This window comes from Aethalodelphis obliquidens, unplaced genomic scaffold, assembly GCF_003676395.1.
Source record: "Aethalodelphis obliquidens isolate GAN/ISIS:26980383/991018 unplaced genomic scaffold, ASM367639v1 scaffold3, whole genome shotgun sequence".
Classification (NCBI taxonomy): domain Eukaryota; kingdom Metazoa; phylum Chordata; class Mammalia; order Artiodactyla; family Delphinidae; genus Aethalodelphis; species Aethalodelphis obliquidens.
The window spans coordinates 492,036-512,196 of NW_020837947.1; the positions used below are offsets into that span (position 1 = coordinate 492,036).

Here is a 20,161-nt window from a genome sequence, read left to right on the forward strand (position 1 = left end):
AGTAGGTCTGTGTCTTTATTCCTGTCTTACCCCTAGGTTCTTCATGACATTTTTTTTTCTTAAATTCCACATATATGTGTTAGCATACGGTATTTGTCTCTCTCTTTCTGACTTACTTCACTCTGTATGACAGACTCTAGGTCTATCCACCTCATTACAAATAGCTCAATTTCGTTTCTTTTTATGGCTGAGTAATATTGCATTGTATATATGTGCCACATCTTCTTTATCCATTCATCCGATGACGGGCACTTAGGTTGTTTCCATCTCCTGGCTATTGTAAATAGAGCTGCAATGAACATTTCGGTACATGACTCTTTTTGAATTTTGGTTTTCTCAGGGTATATGCCCAGTAGTGGGATTGCTGGGTCATATGGTAGTTCTATTTGTAGTTTTTTAAGGAACCTCCATACTGTTCTCCATAGTGGCTGAACCAATTCACATTCCCACCAGCAGTGCAAGAGTGTTCCCTTTTCTCCACACCCTCTCCAGCATTTATTGTTTCTAGATTTTTTGATGATGGCCATTCTGACTGGTGTGAGATGATACCTCATTATAGTTTTGATTTGCATTTCTCTAATGATTAATAATGTTGAGCATTCTTTTGTGTGTTTGTTGGCAGTCTGTATATCTTCTTTGGAGAAATGTCTATTTAGGTCTTCTGCCCATTTTTGGATTGGGTTGTTTGTTTTTTTGCTATTGAGCTGCATGAGGTGCTTGTAAATTTTGGAAATTAATCCTTTGTCAGTTGCTTCATTTGCAAATATTTTCTCCCATTCTGAGGGTTGTCTTTTGGTCTTGTTTATGGTTTCCTTTGCTGTGCAAAAGCTTTGAAGTTTCATTAGGTCCCATTTGTTTATTTTTGTCTTTATTTCCATTTCTCTAGGAGGTGGGTCATTGAATTTTTTATTGTGAGATGACTAGACAATTTGATTCGAAAGTTCAAATAGAAAAAGAAACAAGAATAGGTAGGCAAATCCAGTGTTAATCATTAGACCATTGCTGTGCTGGAAGTATGTGGTAAATTAGTATGTAGTAAAGGTGACATCTCAGATCAGTAGTGAAAAAGCAACCGCGGGATAAACAGCATTAGGACAACAGAGTAGCTATCCAACAAAATAAATGAGAAAAGATAAAAGCTGCAACCATGTCTGACACTGTATGTCAAAATGAGTTCCAAATGAGTCAAATATTTAAATGTTAAACATAAACTCAGAAAAGTACTAACAGAAATCATGGGCAAATTCCTTTATAACTTTGCAGTCGAGGAAAGACTCTTCTAATTAAAACTGGAAATCCAAAAGCAGTAAAAGAAGGATTTATAAATTCAACTACACAAAAATAAAAACTTCTGCATAAAAGAAAACTACCATCAGCAAATTAAGAAATAAGGGAAGACAATGAGGAAAAAATATATATGTGTGTGAATATATATATATATATATACTTCCTATCACAAGCTATATCCTTAGTATATAAAGAGCCCCTAGAAATCAACAAGACAAAGATCTGCAACCCGACAGATAAATGGACAAAACCTCTATATAGTCCAGGGGAAAAAAATACAAACAGACGCTCAAACTTACTATAAAAATACAAAACCTATTATATTGGCAAAAGTTCTTTCCCGGAGCCAGCCAGAGAAGAGATCAGAACTGTCAATCGAACCCAGTGGACTTGGGAACTTTGTGTTGGTCCCACAGAGGCTGAAGTTCCAAACCCTGCAGGGCTGACAGGCCACAGCCCACGGCCTGGCCACGCTTGGTTTCCTCCATCCTCAGGTGGACCCGCAGGCCTCACTCAGCATCCAGTCCAGGCCGAGCGCTTGGGTCAGACAGGAGCCTCCCGTCCAGCCACCTCGGCCACGGTGACCGTGCTGCTGCCTTTGTCCACTGGGTCCCATTCCCGTCTCACACGCGCTCACCCCGCGTGGGGTCCCTCTGGCACCTGCAGCATCTTCTGCCCTTGTCCTTCACTTTGGGGTCATGCTCGGCCCACTCTCTGAGGTTGAAACACACCCCGGCTCTGGCTGACCGCTGCCAGCCCTCTGCAGGGTGTCCCCGCCCCCCGCCCCGGCGGCTGCCCCGCCGGCTCCCCTCCTGCCCACTGAGGCCTTGTGGGCGCGGTGCCCCCACACAGAGGGAGCAGCAGGGCCTGACCTGTCCTCCACCCACTTCAGCCTCCACCTGGACCCGAGGACGCGGCGGCCCCACAGGTGCTCGCAGGGTGAGCAAGGAGTCTGGGGAGACGCTGCCTCAGTGAGCGGCCGATTGGTCTGAAAGTTGGTGTGAAAAGTGCCTCACCACCACATCCTCAGCAATCAGACCTCCTGTCACGAATGCCCTAGAAAAGACGGGACGGTGGGGGTAAGTTAGCCGCTTCTTCTCGGACCCGACGGGCGGCGTCCCGGTAGCCACGGCAGAGCTGTCACGCGGGCGGAGGGCGTGCCTGGACCGCTGGGTTCACAGAGCACCTGCTCTGCACGAGTGACAGCTGAGAACGTGGCAACCTCTGTGGCGACGAACACCGTGGAGTCGGCAGTGCCGGCGCCGGCCTCCAGGGGGCGTCCCTCTCGGGATGGAGACGCCCTCTCGTCAGTCCCTGGGGCCTCGGCCCTCCGATGCTCGTCGGGCGCCGGCAGAAGGTGGAGGAAGCAGCGGGGACTCGGGCGAGCAGAGCCGGACTGGCAGGGCCTCGGTGGCCCCGGGAGGCAGCGGGGGGCAGCGTAGGGGGGTACTCTGAGGACGTGTTACAAACACAGCGACGGGGCTGGACGGGCGGCAGCCATCTGGACACAACAGGCTTTACAGGCAGTGACACCCCAGCGTTTGTCTCGCCGCCGCAGCCCCACCGGGGTCTCTCTCACACCTTCTTGCGTTCCTGCCGCGCCACGATAAACAGCACGAAGCAAATGGGCCTCGACTGGTTCCCAGGTGCCCCCAGCACCAGCCCGTCCTGAATCCCCACTTGTGGAGGCGATGGCCAGGCTAAAAGGGCCACAGGGCTCCCCCGACCCGTAAGTAACCGAGGTCGACCGTCCACAGAGAAAGAACGGGAGGATGGAGCCGGCTCGCTCCCGTGTCCTGAGAGGGGCGGCGGCAGGTTTCCTCGCCCCCGGCTCCGGGGCAGTGCTGTCCTCCGCTGACCGATGCCCTCACCTCCTCCAAGCCCTGGTCCCACATCCCCACCCTCAGCCCCTCCTGCGACCTCTCCGCTCCTGGAAGACCCATTCTCTTCTTGCTTCACCGAGGGCATTTAGCTGCTTTGTGTCCATTTCTTCAGCTTCCTTCCTCCCTGAAACCCTCTGCACCATGTTTTCCCTCCCTCTTCTCTGAAGTCAGGCGGCCTCACGCAGGGCTCCGCACACCTGTCCATCTCACCTGCTCCAGGATTTTCTCCTCCTTCAGACACTCTGAGTCCTGAGACACTCTGAGTCCTGAGATGCACTGGTCTCCCCGGCCCTCTGGGCTCTCCAGCAGAGCCCCTGCCAGGCCCCTCCCCTTCTCTGCGAACCCCCGGTGACACAGTCTGTGGTTCCTGCCTCCTGCCCCCTCCCGCCCACCTGACCCCGATTGCCAGAGCCGTGGACGTTCCCCAGCCTCGTCCCGAGACATTTCTGGGGTCATGTCTTCCTCTGAACCCCCGGGGCCTCCCTCCTGCACTCGGCTGGATCCTTCTTGGCCTTCCTGGTTGTGCTTTGTTCTAACCATCATTCCTCCCAAGGGTTCGTCCTCACCTCTCTCCTCACCTGGCATACCCTCCAAGGCCAATCTGATGACTCCAACCCAGACCAAGGATGGAGAAGGAAACAGCAGGACCTTATGGCACCTGGGGCCCCTGCTGAGCCCAGACCCAGCGCCTCTCCGACGGCACCTCCTGCCATCCATCCCCGCCATCCACGGCGATGGCCTCTTCCCTCTGCAGCCTCTTGGGACCCTTCAGCCTCCCTAGCAGAATGTCTTGCCCACAGTGGAATGAAGTACTTATTTTCTGATTAGTTATCTCTATTTATTATGTAACTTTCATCCAAGCCAGAGAAATCGGAATTATCAACTACTACAGGGAAGAAAAAGAAAGAAATGAGCTGAAATACAGGAATCTGATTCCAGCAAGAAATTGGGCCCCTCCAGAGCGCTGACAGCGCTAACACACGTTCACAGGAAGGGCAGGCTCGTGACATTTCCTCACTGACACTCAAAGCCGTGTTACGTCTTACAAGTGGGAGGGGAGAGTTGCAGTAACTCAGGGGCGAGGTTTTGTGAACTACAGTTACTCATGGGCTGCAGCTGCCAAGTTAAATTCCCGCGCAGAGCTGCAGGAAGGCCCAGGAACACCCCTGAGCACCCTCAGGGGTCTCGTAGTAGAACAGAGAACACGCTTAGGCGGTGCCGCCACCCAACAGGCCTTGCCTCCGTTTGGGTGAGTCCCCGGCCCAGAACGCAGGCCTGCATCAAGACCCTCCCCTCCGCGACGCTGGGAGCCCCTCTCTCGGGTCCTTGCTCTCTCCCCTGTAAAGCGGGCGGGATTGCGCCTTCACAGTGCTGCTGTGGGGATTCGCTCTCGGGAGAACCCACCTACAAAGCCTTGTAGAAACGGGGCTGTGATGAGATGGAGAGGAGATGCCAGGTGGCACGGGCCACGCTGGCCACGCCCCCTTCGGGGAGAGGACCAGCCCCACCCCGGCCCCGCCCTCCTCCCCCGAGGAGATGCCTTCCCAGGCCCCCTCGCTCCTGAAGGAGCTGTCCTACTGGGTGGGTGCGGGTGAAGAGGGGGCGGACGTGAACAATAAGGACCTCGGGGTACTCTGGGAACAAGGCGCCCACCCGGTACTTACACAGACGCAGCTGTGCCACCGCCCGCCCCGACTGTAACCAGTGCTGCGGGGCTCAGTGCGTGACGGGCTTTTTTGAATGTACCCTAAAATACTCTTGTCTTAAAGGAATTGAATGATGTGTCAAAAGAACTTCCTGCATCATCCAGGGTCTTCTTTGGAAAAACTTAAGAACTGATCTTAGATGGGCTGTAAACGGTCCCAAATCGATTCACTCTGGTGCCACATTATCCAGGGCCCCGGGGACCCTGAGGGGTCCAGGTGCAGGTTATGTCTGCCTCGAAGACTTGGGGGCACGGGCACCAACAGAGCGACGTCGTCTTACTGGCACTGCGAAGCGTGGCTGTAGACCGGCCGCAGCCACGCCCTGCGGAGGCCTGCGTCCCCGCGGGCTCTTCTTAGCCGCCCCCAGACGCCGCAACGCCAGCTGGGAATTCGCGGTAAAGGGGAGCCGTCAGGGGGCCACTTCCACGGCACCTCCGCGCCGAACACCGTCCTCCGCAGGAAATCAACCTCAGTCTTCAAACAAAGAGCTTCTCCCCTGCGGTTCGTTCTCTGAGCTACACGGTCAATCCCGCCCGGGCTTTCCTCCCTGAGGACGGGAGCTCCTGCCTCGCCGGGCCGGAGTGAAAGCTCGTTCCCGGGGAAAGCCCCGTGGGCCCTGCGACAAGCGGGCGGCCGCTCTTCACCCTCCCGGGCAGCCCGGGCTCTGCCCGCTGCAGGGAAGGCCGAAGGAAGGAGCAGGTGCCGCCCGGATCCATGATCCCCCAGCCCCTCCCCTCAGAGGCTTCCAGCGCATCCCGCGGCCGCCGCGGCCTTGCTTTGCTGAAGAGCGCCGCCCCGCGACCCGACAGAGAAGCGCAACCCCGTGAGGCACGGGCCCAGCCCGTGCGACGGCGCTCACAGAGCTCCGGAGAGGCCCTCGCCTGAGGAACCCGGAGTTTACTCGCAAGAGCAGCTTCGCGACCAAACCCTTGAAACACAGCGAGGCAGGAGGCGCCGAGGGACGCGACCCAGCGACCCTCCTGCAGGTGTGCGCGCGTCTGGGCACACCGGACACCCACCTGAGGGGCGCCCCCGTGGCTCCGGTGCAGTCCTGCGGCGCCGCTCGGGCTGAGGCCGAGCTGTCCTTAGCGCCGACGGGCACACGGCGGGCAGCGGCCGGCTCCCCGCCCCCTCCTTCACCGAAAACCCCGCAGAGACCCGGAGGCTGCGGTGGGGGGAGGGGACCCCGGGCTCAGGCACGCAGCTCGGCTGCCACACGGAGGCACCCAAGTCCCTCCTCCTGGCAGGGCCACCGACGCCCGGGTCAGGACGGGGCTGGGGGCTGCCCGCACACGGTCGTCACGCCAACCTAACGGGGCGGGACGGTACCCTCCACACGTCACCCACGAGAAAACGGTGTGGGGGGCTGAGCCCGTGAATAGACGTGGCGGAGCCGGGGTCCAGCCTGTGTCCAGCGCCCGAGCCTGTGGCCTCTGCCCTCTGCGGCCGCGCTCCTGAGGCCGGCACGAGCTGACTCCCTCCCGGGCTCGCTCTCGAAAGGCTTGGCGAGCTTTTGATGGAGAACAAATTTAGCTAATCTTCACTTCTTTCCTTTTCGCCAGCAATTTCCATCTGCTGAAGGTATTCGGCCAGCAGAGAAAATAAAAAGCGTCCGGGGGAGCATGAGGCGGACTCGCTAACTTCAGCCGCCTCTGGCCGCTTCTCAGCTGCTTGGCCTCCTCAGCCGTGACGGCCGGTGCCCATCGGGTCGTGGACCCTCAGCCGCCGGCGCCTGTTACCCTGGCGACTCCCGCTGGCTAGACAGCTGGTGTGGCACAGCCCTCAGGACGCCTGTCCCTCGGAGTGAAGTTCTCCATCAGCTCAACGGCGAAGAGCAGCAGACATGTGACATTGTTTGAGGAAAACAATGAGCTTCGGCCCCCTCTGCTGCGGCTGCCACCCACGTGGACGCAGGGAGGCATCCGATCAAGGCAGGGGTTCTGCAGGAGCAGGGCGGACAGAGAAAACAGACCGGGCGGACAGGAGGAAGCCCGTGCGCAGTGCCCAGCCCAGCACCGGCCAGGAGCGGCGTGGCCTCCCCGAGGGCGGGCAGGCACCAGCCACACCGCCCTAGCACCCGGCACCCCAGCAAGGGCAGCGCTTGTCACGGGTGCCACGTTGCCGCCGTTTGCCCACAGGGAGCCGCGGGAAGGGCCTGCAAGCGCAGCGCGACACCAAAAGAATGCACGCCGCTCCCTCTGGGAGCACACGCTGGGGTCCTCGGACTACGGGGGCAGCACCCACACAGGCCTGCGCCCGGCCTCCCCCACCTCGAAGGCCAGACCAAGACCGGCGAGAGTCCTGGGCAGGACAGGAGATGGTCTTGGGGCAGAGTGGACGGAAAGCTGACTGCGAAGTGACGGCCGAATGTGACTCTGAAGTCGCCAGCACCGGCATCTGGGGTGTGGGTGTCGAGCCTTCGCAGAGGATCTTGGTGTGCGGGCGCGGCCTGTGCGGTGCTGGGGCTGAGCCACAAACAGGCCCACAGCACAGACCCAAGGGTTCTGGGACACAACCGTGACAGTAACTCTCCTAGCTGCCCTCCGGACCGTGTACCGGCTAGAACCCCGACTCCACCGAGGCTCCTAGCGTCCTTGTGACTGAGATGGTGGGAGGTGTCGTCCGAGCCCTTGCGGCATCGGGCTGGCGCCTGCTGGAGCATCTCCTTCTGAAACCGCAGACGCCCACGCAGGACCAGGCTGCTCACGTTCCAAGGCCCAGGTCAGAGACAAAAGGCTCACGTGCCCAAACCTCCTCGCCGTGTGCCCACAGGCTTAAGGAGAGCTTCCTACGGCCGGCTGCCCCAAGTACGAGTTGTTTGATTTCTGCAAAATCCACTGACACCACCTAAAGGAGAAAGTTGTAGTGTTACAGCCTCAAGGGCAGCCCCCCGCACTGTCTCGGGGGGCAGGTCAAGCGCCGGGAAGGACCCTTGGCCGTGAGGGTGGGTCTACACGGAGGAAGCAGCTGGTAAGTGTGGCCAGGTGGTCAGGGGCCTGGAAGCAACGAGACCGGAAGGCGAGGGCCAGAGGTATCAGAGTGGTTCGTGGGCGTGAGGAGGTGAGTGCACAGCATGCTGACGTCTGTCCCACGAGAGCACCCTCCGCTGGCGTCGGCTGACACGGTGACCTGTGGACACCACACCCCATCACCACGGCACAGAAGCCTTATCCGCTGGGTGGCTCTCCTGGCACCGCTTCCAAGACCTCAGCACGCGCTGCAGCCCCGCGAGCAGCCCCTGGAGGACGTGGCGGAGACGGGGACGCCGGGGGCTGCTGTCCACCCGACAGGCGCCCTCCTCTCTGAGCCACCAGGACACATGGTCGAAGAGGCAGGTGAGGGGGGAGCATCGCTGTGAGCCCCTCGGAGCCACGGCTTGTGGGGAGGCTAGGCCCCCAAGGCAGCCCTTACACAGGACTGAGGGCCCGCCCGCAGTGCTGGCCTTGTGTCAGGGAACCAAAGGACCGAGAGGGGCCGCCTGTAACGCGGGTGACCGCCCCCCACGCCCCTGAGGACAGGGCTGCGGCCACAGGCGGGGACTTGGGGGCCCATGGGAAAGGATGCCCATTTCTAGGGATAAAAGTCAACAGAAAACTAGTTACCCAAACTAGGAAGACTGCTAGCGGGAAAGCCCTTTCAGGAATGAGGTTTGGGTCAACCTACCAGGTGAAGACCCACAACCAACAGAGGTGGGCAGCTGAGGGCAAAGGAACGCGATGAGCTGTAGAGCAGCAGCGTTTAACACGAGCTTCCGCCAGCCTAGTGGCCGCGGGGCTCTGCAGATCCTGCACTGGCTGGTGAGAGTACAGATCAGTCCATTTTCCCCCTTGCCCGTTCCAGCGCCAACACCAGGAGGGTTAGGAGTGGTTAAGCCTTCGAGCCCACACCCAGGAGGCCGTGACCGACCACAGGAGCACCTCTCCAGAAGTGGACACTTGACGTGGGCGTCTGGCATCACATCAGGCAGAAGCAGGTTTCACTGTCTTTACCCACAAGTTCACTTTACAAGGGGGTTGCAGGTACTGGGCTGGTGAAGCGACAGATGGAACACGGATGGCTGTTGTCACACGGCCCCACCTCCCCAACGGCGGCCTCCACACTCATCTCTGACAGCTGAGAAGCCAGAACAGGCTGTGGGAAGTCCTTCCTGGGAGGCCAGACCTGCCAGCAAGGCTGGAGGAGGCTGTGCATCACGGCAGGTGGGTGCAGCTGAGCACATACAGACTGGGGTTGGGGGCAGCCCTGCAGGGGTTCCTGGAGAAACACAGCCTTGCTGCTGCCACCGAAGCGGACGAGGAGCTTCCTGCAGTAGACACCCAGGGCCTCCTGCGAGGGCTGACCTGGCTCTTCTGGCTGCAGCCCTGGCCCTCACTCCTCCGCCCTTCTGGTCCCTGCACTAAACCCGCCAGACCTGGAAACCTGGGGACGTGCAGACTGTTAGGCATGCTGCCCAGCATCTTCCAGGAGCTGTTCCTCCCCAACCCTCTCCCTCGAGATCTGAATCATATCAACCTCACTCTCAGCTCCAGGGACAAGGGTGACCAGCCCAAGCCCTCCCTCTACGCCCCAGTGGCCGGTCCAGGAGTAGACGTCCACCTAGCCTGACTGGTGAGTGCGGGGCAGGGTCTTGGCCACAGCCATCGTTTCAAGATTAGGCCTGTGGCCAGTAAGATGAAGCCGCCCATTCCTGGGTGAGAGCTGGGTGAGAAAAATCTCTCCTCTAGACAGTATGCATTGGGAGATGAGGCCCAAAACTGCTACGGCCATTTGGTTCCCAGGGATTCAGCCTGAGGTTCACACCAACAACTTGGGAAAAGCAAGTCAGGAAACTGCAGAGCAACGGACCTTGTGCCCTGATCAGGCAGTACCTGGAATCCACCCTGCCTTTGGATTTTCAACTCACATGCTGTAAAGTCTACTCAGATCGGGTTTTCTGATAGATCCCAAAGCATCCTGACTTATTAGACTACTTTACTCGTGGATTTCTTGGCTAAATGTATTAACATTTGTTTCTTCTCACTAAAAGTCCAAATTTTCAACAAGGCCACCTGTGTGAGATTGACAGCTTCATCCCATTTGTTCTTGTCTTGGCTGGTGTAAGCCGCCAGGTTCTCTGTGTACTGCAAGACGGACTTTAAGAACCTGTTTAAAAGAAAGAAATTAATTTCTTTATCTATGCCCTTGTAAAATGCAATAATGATTTAAATGTATCCCCTTCATTTTGAAATTACAACTAAAGTTCTGTAGTTAATTTTTGTCTGAGGATTCAAGAAAAAGAAATACATTCAAAACAGAAATGAGAGAATACAAATTGGATGAAGGAGAAGAACGCCGAACTAGAGTGTCACTGGAGGGGATAGACACCCAGACTCCACACAGCTCACATACTCTCCATCTTTCTCTCCCAAATCCACATATGACGGATGCTCTTAGCTGATGGGACTCGGTTCCAGAAAGGACCTTAGAGGCCGTCTGGACCACACTTACACGTAATAAACCCACAGGACACAGGACCTCGGGGGCTGTGCCTCCTGTTCCCACCCTGATGACCAGCCTCACCCGACGGAGAGAGGGGCCACCCCTTCAAAGGAGATACGTCCCACCTGGAGCAGCTATTGCTGTTGAAAGGCTTTTCCTGAAAGATAATTCGTCAGAAAGTTCACAGGGGAATTACCTCTGACTGATGGGAAGAAGCGCTATTTTCACATTTTCCAAGTTCTCCTCAAAGGTTCCCAAGTAGCCTAAAATTTTCTCCAACTATGAATTTTTGAAATTTTCAAACTTAGGGAACAGTTAAAAGAATAATACGATGAAAATCCACAGACCCTTTGTCTAGAGGCGTAGCTTTCACTTAGGGTGATTTTGCCCCCAGAGGACTGTGGCAACATCTGAGCCATTTTTAGTCATCACAACTGGGGGCTACTGGCATCTAGTGGGTGGAGGGCACCACCCTACAGTACCCGGGGCAGACCCGCGGCAGAGACAGTCCACGGTTTTGAGCCGCGACCTGGCCCCAGGCATCCGCACAGCTGCCTGAGACGGTGGCAGCCGCTCCAGCTTCCTCCCGATAACACTGTCCGGACATTATTCTTACACCAGGGGGAGGAATTCCGAAATCATTCCCATGTAAATCACATTAAATTTTCTGAAACATGTCAGTTTTAAAGGCTCACAAATTTGCACTGAAGTCCACAGAGAAGAACAGTTCAGGACCAGACTGTGGGGTTGAAAAAATCACCAAGAAAATAACCAAGAGGAGTGAACATGATTCAGAATTAGCACAACACAGCTGCGTCTCCTGTGCGGAGGGCACTGACCTTAGATACTGCTGATATTCCGAAGTATTTTTCCCAAGAACCACATGAATGTTGACCAATTCCAGTGCAATCAGCAATAAAATCAGATAAAGCATAGGAGACAGAAGCTTAATACTAAAAATAAAGTAAAAGTTAATAAACGTAAGTATTTATCACCTTTATAAGGAGAAAAATGTTTCACCTAACCAATCCTTCTTTCAAAAGTCCTTAAATCCAAACTTCTCAAAAGAACACTCTTATGTGGACAGCCGTTATCCCAGTGGCCGTGAGCCCTGGCCCCTGCAGGCTGTGTGGGATGCCCCCCAACCTTGGGCCTGAGCTCCTCGCCTGGTTCTGAGCCCACAGGCGCCCTGCCTGCTCTGAGGACCAGGCTCCACCAGGTCAGCACCCGGTCCCTTTGCCCAGTGGCAGCTCCTTCCTTACAAGTCAGCGTTCAGCAAAGGACTCTCCCAAGAGGAGAAACACAAATGGCTTAAACATGAGAATGGGTTCAACGTCTCTGGGACCAAATTCCAGTTAAAGTCAGACTCCAGTCTTCCCGGGAGGAATTTTAAAATATATCCTGTTTTGGGGAAGGATGTGTGATGTAACAGCATCATCTCATAAACTGCCGGTAAGGGTGTAAACTGTATGTAACCTTCTGAAAGCAAAGGAATACTTACTAAAAAGCTTTATAAACGCAGATACCATTCAACCCAGAAATTCTAGGAATTTGTCCAAAATGGTAATTTCATGAGGATGTAGCACATTCTAAAATACACAATGCTGGCATCCCCAGGTAAATCTGCTGTCGTATTTTAAATCCGGGTCCGTAGAACCCATATCCCAAAATTATAAATGGTATTTTTAAGTGACACATATGTAACTTCTCCTGAAAATAAGTATTTCTCTGAAGTCAGGGGTAGAAGTGTACCCTGAGGTAAGAGCTGCCCAGCAGAGCTCCTCTAAACGAGACCCGTGAGCCACGCACCTGTGAACCAGGCGCAGGTAGTTCCGCCGCTGCCGGGAGCGCAGGCTCCTGTCCTCCCACTGCCGGCGCCTCAGCTCCGCGCAGGCGGCCACCTGGCCACACACGCGGCGGCAGTGGGCGCCGATCTTCCGGAGCACGGCCAGCACCTCCAGGACGGCTCTGGGGCAGAACAGGGTCCGGACAGGGATGCTGCAGAGCTCACGGAGCAGCTGGGGCCACCTGCAGGGCAGAGCGAGAGTCCCGAGGGCCTACGGTCACCAGTCCTCCGCGGCCTGCACACCTGCCGCGGCCTCCAACGCGGTCTCGGTTTCCTGCTGCAATCGTTACACCGGGCGGGTGTCGATGGTGAGAACAGATCGTGTGTTGTAACGTCCGTCAGACACACCAACGCACGCACCATCAGGGCTTATCTAATAATTCCTCCTGGGACACAGTGGGATTCTAACACTACCTTCAACGTGTAAGACTTCAAACACAGAAAACTGCGAGGTCGGCGACCCCAAAATACTTCCCCCAGGACACCCCGAACTTACTCCTCAGGGGGAAGGTGCTCCGAGGCGTGAGGAACGCGGTGGGTCTCGGGCACGTGGTGACACAGCTCAGCCACGATTTCTGTGATTAAAGAGTGGCAGGCATTTATTTCAGAATTACCTTCTGATCTGAAAAACAGAAAACATTTAAAGATACATGACAATGAGCAAGATGCAGAATAATATTTATTTCAGTGGTTCACTGAGCAAAGCACTCAATCTGCAACTCGCTTTCCCCAAAAATACAATGAAAAAGCCACCATCAGAGGGAGAGGTAAAAAGAAACGACACACACACTGTGGGCGATGCACCTGCTGTCAGAAGATGCCCTGTGACCCTCGAGAGTCCTCCCTCGAGCTGACTCTGCAGTGTGTCCACGCCCACTCCTCTCCTGAGCTTCAGACCCGCTGTCACACCGTCCACTAGCCATTTCTGCCACATGCCACCCTCCTCCCCACAAGGCCTGCCTCTCGTCCCTGTGCCCTTGGTCTCTGCAAACGGTTCCCCCACGACCGGGCCCTGAACCCCCAGTCTTGGCCCTCCAGTCACCAAGACCTAGCAACCCCTCCTTGGGATCTGTCTCCCAACAGGCTTGCCAGAGAAAAAAAAATCGTTCAGAGGCTGACATTCTCGGACCCCCGCGAGGCCTGCGTGACTTGGGGGGCACTCACCGCTGAGCCTCCCTTTCGGATCCTTCAGGCAAAGGCAGCAGAGGCCAGACTCCGATGCTCCTCTCACAGCTCAGCACCTGACAGGACAATGTACAACTGCTTTTCAAAATTTTTAAATAATGTTCTAGAAAACATGTTTTTAAGTTGTTACAGATGTTGTCATCACTTCCAAGAAAAGACATATCTGTAAAATTGTTTCCGATGCCACACTTTAAAACTAGGTGATGGGTCTGTTACTCAATCAAATCAGGTAAAGGAAGGTAGGTGAAACATGGGATTCCAAGGAAGTGTCCAAAATTCTTCTGACACCTCCTGATGAGAGTTGGTCCGTGTCCCCGCCCCTGGTTGGGGCCAGCCATGGCGAATAGCTGTGGCCTTGAGAACACAGGGAGAAGCAGGTCGGAGACGGGCCCCTCCCCTCGTCCCCACCTCTGCTCGGGTGCAGCTGGCCGAGCACCCAGCACAGACTTCCACTTCTCAGATGGGTTCCTGTCCGGCAGAGTCCATCCCAAATTTATGACCCACAAAAGCACAAGCAAATTAAGTGGTTGTTGTTGATGCCACCAAATGAGGTACTTTGTTACGCAGCTGATATCCCGAGCAGCGGACTTAGAAAGAACAGGATGCAAGATTGGCTGCAGAATAAAAGGTGACTAAATCACATGCGGCAGGAGTACGAGGCCACGGAAAAGGTGAAGGTGCAGAACGCCCACTGTGGGGAAAGGAAGGGGCGTTGACCAGGGACCTGGAAGCAGCAGCCAAGGAGCAGGAAGGCTGGCTCCCCGAAGCTTCTCTTCCTTCCAGAACCTTCCCTCCTTTGCTGAAGCCTCCCTCCCTGAACGCTTCTGGGTCCTCCTTCTAACGGCTTTTGTTCTGGAAGCTCGGAATCACTATGGGCAGACAGTGCGATGCGAGTGGATAAAGGTACCAGAGCAGCCCGACGCGCCATCGCAAACAGGACCCGCTGACACAGGAACTCAGGCTGATTCCTTCCCGCAAACAGCAAGGACAGAGCGCCGCTGGGTTCTGCTCCTGCACAGCTGCTGCTAACCCCCTCCTGCCTGATGCTACTCAGGACCTGTCTTCTGCAGGCTCGGCTTCTCCCCGGCGCCACCGCAAATCTCCCCAATCCATTCTGTGCTGATCTTACAGCTTCCTTTTAGAATTTCTCAGTTAGCAACTATCATGATTATTATATTCTTGGAGACGACCCCATTTTTGCCCCCCCGTACCGCCTACCATACAGAAAATAAAGTCTCTAGGCTACTCGCCAAATTGTAACTTCCTGGTAGAAATGCTTAAGAAAGTTTGTTGCCTGCTTGTTTACCTTACAGGTTAACAAAGGCTGGCCTCATAAAGCTGGCGTCCCTCACCACCGAAAAGCAACACCTGTGACCAATCCCGGGTTACCAGCACTCAGCCACCCATCAAGTACCAAGAACGCCGAGGACACAAACCCCACCACAACCCGAACTGCTGGACCTTAGAAAGACACAGTGGCTTGGCCAAGGCCATGTGTCCAAGGTGAACGCAGGCTACAAAGCCAGCTCTGCGGACTTGCAGCCCGGCTGGACAAGGCCGGCCTGTACCTCTCAAATCTCTGCAACAACTGACCTGCACACGCCCCTCCCCACACACCTGCTTTTTAAGCTGAGAAACTGGATGGCAGCGAGCGCCATAGGCTTCTGCAATGCTCACCAATGCTCTCACTGCTGCTTTTTCCTGCTTTAGAGAAAACAGATAATTGTTACTACAACTTCTGGTCAGGCTCCTACTTTTCTTCTATTGCATCTTAGGTCATTTAAGAGTCCCAATTTCCCATCAGCTTCCTTCACATAATTCTCTCAGCTAAAAGAAAGCAAAACTCTTCATTAAAATAGGTCTAACAAGGCTTCCCTGGTGGCGCAGTGGTTGAGAGTCCACCTGCCGATGCAGGGGATACGGGTTTGTGCCCGGGTCCGGGAAGATCCCGCATGCTGTGGAGCGGCTGGGCCCGCGAGCCATGGCCACTGAGCCTGTGCGTCCAGAGCTTGTGCTCCACAACGGGAGAGGCCGCCAACAGTGAGAGGGCCGCGTACCGCAAAAAAAAAAAAAAAAAAAGGTCTAACATAGTAGTCAAACCATAACCAACAAAATTTTTAAATGAGGCTGATTAACAATGATAAATTACAAAGGCCACTCTGTCCACAATGCAGCAAAACAAGAAATAAATGGGAGAAAAAAAGATGCCAAACAATTGGAAAATGTAAGAGATTCTCCTAAAAAACTAGGACATAAGAATTTAAAAATTAAAAATCAATATAACTAAAAGAGCATTACATACTATAAACACTCAATTGCCAAACATACATTTTTAAAAGAGTAAATATAACATTATTTACAGCTGACGCATCTGTATAACTGGAAAACCCAAGGTGGCAGACTATTACCTAGTCAGTGAGCTGAGAGTGGACAAATTTAATACACAAAAGTCAAGAGCTTTCCTACGTATAAGCAGTAACTACCCAGAACTCTCAATAGCACAAAACAACTCATATAGTTAGTCATTACTTGGAGAAGAGATGCACTCAACTTTCACTCACGCAGATACCTACACGGGTGCTACACGGAGCAGAGAGAAACCAGCCCTCACTGTGTGGTGAACGTCCGGCGGGGTCGCCAGGACTCACACCTGAAGTCAGTGACGAGCCGGCAGCCACCACAGCACACACGGCTTCTCCCCTGAGACAGGAACCTCAGGAGGGCCTCAGAGCACAGTGGGGACACATGGGGGCCACACCCCTCCCAGGGGCTCAGGGGAGCAGTGGGGGTGGCAGAGGAGGGGGGATGCAGATCTGGGGCACCAGCTTGAGGTAGAGGATTGAACGTGGAGAGTGAAGAGTGGGGACTGGCCTGTGTCAGGGAACAATGTGCAATCTTGCAAAAATGTCAATTACCCCCACATTAATCCATCAGGAGCCCATTCCTGTGGGCTGGTTGGTTGGGCTTGGGCTTTGTGTTTAACTACACAGGTTCACTGGAATAATAACAATTAGAGAAGAGGCAGGACAATTCTGAAGAAGAAGAGGGGCGGGAAAGTAATCTCTCAGATATCAAACCGTACCATGAAGCTTATTAAAGACAGGCAAAGAGAGTCCAGTGCACACAGTATAGAGATATTTATTCTCTAAATGGCGTTTGGCCAACTTGCAAGCAATTTGTTAAAAAAAGAAAAAAAGTACAGCTAGATTCTCTAACTTACTCCCAGCTGAAATAAATTCCAGCTGCATCAATAGATGTAAATCAATAGATGTAAATGATGTAAATTTACATCAACAGATGTAAATCAATAGATGTAAATGATCAATAGATGTAAAAAGCTATAAAACTATACAGGAAAACATATTACATTTATAATTTTGGAAAGCAAAGGGTCTTTTAAGGACTTCAAATGCATAAGTCAGAGAGAAAAAACATCAAAACCTAAAGACTGGTAACAAGCAACACATACTCTGAAAATGGCAAATAAGGCTAATAAACCAGTGAGGAAAATGAAACTGAATAAAACAGAGCAAAGATGTTAACAGGAAGTTCACAAAAGAATTTCAGCATCATAGTTAGACATTTTCCACAGCAGAGAAAATTCTAAATCACCCATCAATGAAGGACAGCTTAGACAAATAATGACACATTGATAAGATGGGGTATCAAGCAGCTGAGACAGAGTAAGGTAGAACAAAGTTGCCAAAAATAAACTGTTAATGAAATGCTAGTTATAAAACAGAGTATGTCCTGCTTTGGAACCCGCACTGCAGGCTCATGGAAAGATGTGGAAGCAGAGACACTCAGCTACTGACAGCAGTCACCTCTGGGAGAAGGGATTCCTGAGAACTTTCACTTTTTGTATTAATTTTTCTATCCTGTTGGAATTTTGAAACAAATTTTCCCATAATTGTTACATGTACAGTCTGAAAAAAAGATTAAAATATAACTAACAATCTAACCTATTTCTTTTAATATATAAAAGAATTAGTTTATTGACAAATGCAAATATTCTACTCTCTCATTTAATAGTCCTCTGTAAATTTTTCCAATTTATTTAGTTAATCCTGTTTTATACTTTGTTCTCTGGTTTGCAATATCCCATCACTGTTAAAAACACAAGCAAATGTATGCTTAGGAAATAGGCTGAATTATTCTTGGTGAGATCAAGTAATATTGATTTATTTGTTATAGACAATGCCTGTACACATGCACACATGTTCAGATGGAGGTACACTGTACTCACATAAATTAAAAGATGATTAAAATATAATTACATCTGAAAATAAACTACATTCCTTCATAACTTAATGACCGTGAATTTAATTAATTTTCTTTCCTACACATTACCTTAAACACTGATAATAGATCTTCATCAATAAATCTGAGTAAAAGTACAAAGGAAAATGCAAGCAACTGATTGGCTGCTTCTTTCGGAAATTCAGGTAAACTGATTTCCCCGTGGCTTAAACGATCTCTTAGACGGGGACCTTCCTGATGGTTCAGGAAATCCCAGAGAAATTCCTATCAAAAAAAGGACACAGAAAATATTTGGTTAGTATTCTCAGCAGAAAGAAGGAAAGTCCGAAGGCCCAGAAAGGGCAAGCCCAAAACATCTGAGGAGCAGCAATGTTCATTACAGAAAAGTTAGACTGAAAAAGAAAGTCATTCAAGGTCACGCAACAGAAAAGTATCAAGTTACGATAGTCCCTGGATCTCTTGGCTTTATCACTGCACTCGACTACCTCAGGCAGGACTGCACCCCACTAGCTCAGGATGGCCCTGAGGAAACCCCGTCCTCTGTAACTGCACTCCACAGCCTCACGCAGGACTCCCCTGAGGGCACCCTGCTGTCTGTAACTGCACCCCACCCCTCAGGCAGGACTCCCCTGAGGCACCCTGCTGTCTCTAACTGTACAGCCTGCTCCTCAGGTAGGATAACCTGGGGAGCCCTGTTTCTGTACCTGCTCCTTGGCTGATTGATAAGAACCTAAGAAGTTTGTAGAACTCACCACCAGGGCTGCAAAACTGCTTGCATGGCTCCAGTGCTTAGTAAAAGTACCCTTTCTCATTCTCACCCTTGTGAAAAACGAGAACTGGGTTGACCACATTTGGAAGCTAACTTTCCAATCAATAAAAGAATCCACTGCTGTGCTCCTGCACGGACAACACCATTTTTCTTTCCCCTCATGGCTCTCCTTCTTACATGTCCTTTCTCACATCACTCGTTTACTTCTGAAGCCCTATGAAGACACTGCTTCTTTCTTAATGGCAAAAATCCAAGGACTCTTCCACAACATAGAGGAAAATAAGTCAGAAAACCCAATTTGCTGACCCAGGCAAATTGCTGATGGACAAACAGAATTAGACAAACTACTTCAATCATCCTAATTTCCTGATGGCAGAAAGGACGCCCAGAGAGCGTATGGAATCTGACTAGTGTCACACAGCCGGAACTGGAACCTAGGTTGCTAACTCCCAGTTAAAAGGAGAAAATATGAAAATTCTATTTACAGTCCAAAGTAGTCACTGCAATAACTTCATAAAATACAAAACTGTGATAAATAGAAAATGGCTCTAAATAACTACCTTCTCTCATCCAACACTCTGTCTTACTAGTCGCATCTGACTTTGCTGTCATTCACGAAGCAAATGCAGTCCCTGCTACCAGCGCAATACAAAACCCACAAATTCAAATATTGCTCAGAATCAGGTCAGCTAAGTCATCAGGCCTTAGGAGAAGGACATTTAAATAAAAGCATGAAGCACAGTACCTGAGCTGGGCTCAGAGCCAGCAAATGACAGTTGCACAGACAATGAAGTTCAGGCATGGGAATGCTTCAGAAGCATTTTTTATGGGCACGTCACAAGCCAAAATTAACATCATTTTTGAGAAGTGCTAATCACATCCATAAATACAAGGATGTTAGATCGTAAATGCCTAATACTTTACCATTGCAGGCTCTCCAAGGAAAAGAGGAAGTTGATTGATTTTACCATCATTCAAGTGTTTTGCCAATATCTAAAACACCAAAAAGAAGTAAGCTGATTAACTGGTACATATACAGAACTTTCAGTGTCAAAAGATATTGTACATTTGGTATGACATGCTGTGTAAGTCCAAAGCAGATTAAATGAAATAAGGACAGTCTTAAGAACATAGCAACCACCTGTTCAGAAAAGGTTTTCTCAACCAATACAATGACTTTAGGAAGATATATATATGTATTCTTAATTGTGTGTATGTGTTTATGTATATTTACATGTATATAGGTGTGTATATGTGTATTCATGTATATGTCTGTGTGCATTTATGTGCATATATATGTATACATGTATTTGTGTGTTTATGTGTAGTGTGTGTATACAGGTATACGTGTATATTGTGTTTATGTGTATTTGCAAACACTGTGTATGTGTACATGTATATACGTGTGTATGTATGTATATATGTATGCTATGGCCTTTCCATAACTTCAGAAGCTAGGTTAATAAGACTGGGTCTCAATTAGTCTGAAAACTATATTCAACACTATCATCACCTTTTTCTTTTTCTTTTTGCTTATATGACTATCAACATTTTCCTGTAAGCATATGATTTATGGCTGATCTTTAATTTTAATTTTAAAAGAATATAATGTTTTATTTGTTTCAAAATACCTTATAAGTTTACTTACCTCATCAAAGGTAGTATAAAGAGCTGTTGACTTCAGAAAAGGAAATAAAAGAAATAATTAAAGCAAAATACAAGTAGTGTGACACTATTCAAGCAGGAA

At 51.5% G+C, this 20,161-nt stretch overlaps 1 protein-coding gene across 11 annotated transcripts in view; it reads right to left on the reverse strand.

Annotated features, from left to right (window-relative positions):
* Positions 1 to 3,991: 3,991 nt before the first annotated feature.
* Positions 3,992 to 20,161, reverse strand: part of ERMARD (ER membrane associated RNA degradation) — a 31,067-nt gene continuing 14,897 nt past the window's right edge. For 6 of the 11 annotated variants that reach the window (XM_027080877.1, XM_027080896.1, XM_027080886.1 and 3 more), the window contains 9 exons: positions 20,063 to 20,092; positions 19,339 to 19,407; positions 17,736 to 17,909; positions 15,003 to 15,089; positions 13,365 to 13,441; positions 12,697 to 12,822; positions 12,164 to 12,382; positions 11,194 to 11,307; positions 9,830 to 10,018 (listed from right to left, as the gene is read on the reverse strand). In XM_027080877.1, coding sequence (XP_026936678.1) covers positions 9,838 to 10,018; positions 11,194 to 11,307; positions 12,164 to 12,382; positions 12,697 to 12,822; positions 13,365 to 13,441; positions 15,003 to 15,089; positions 17,736 to 17,909; positions 19,339 to 19,407; positions 20,063 to 20,092 — 1,077 coding nt within the window. In that variant the 3' untranslated portion in view covers positions 9,830 to 9,837. Of the gene's footprint in view, positions 7,724 to 9,779; positions 10,019 to 11,193; positions 11,308 to 12,163; positions 12,383 to 12,696; positions 12,823 to 13,364; positions 13,442 to 15,002; positions 15,090 to 17,735; positions 17,910 to 19,338; positions 19,408 to 20,062; positions 20,093 to 20,161 lie in introns of those variants that run through there. The other 5 variants (XR_003427582.1, XM_027080871.1, XM_027080920.1 and 2 more) reach the window with 5 other exon arrangements.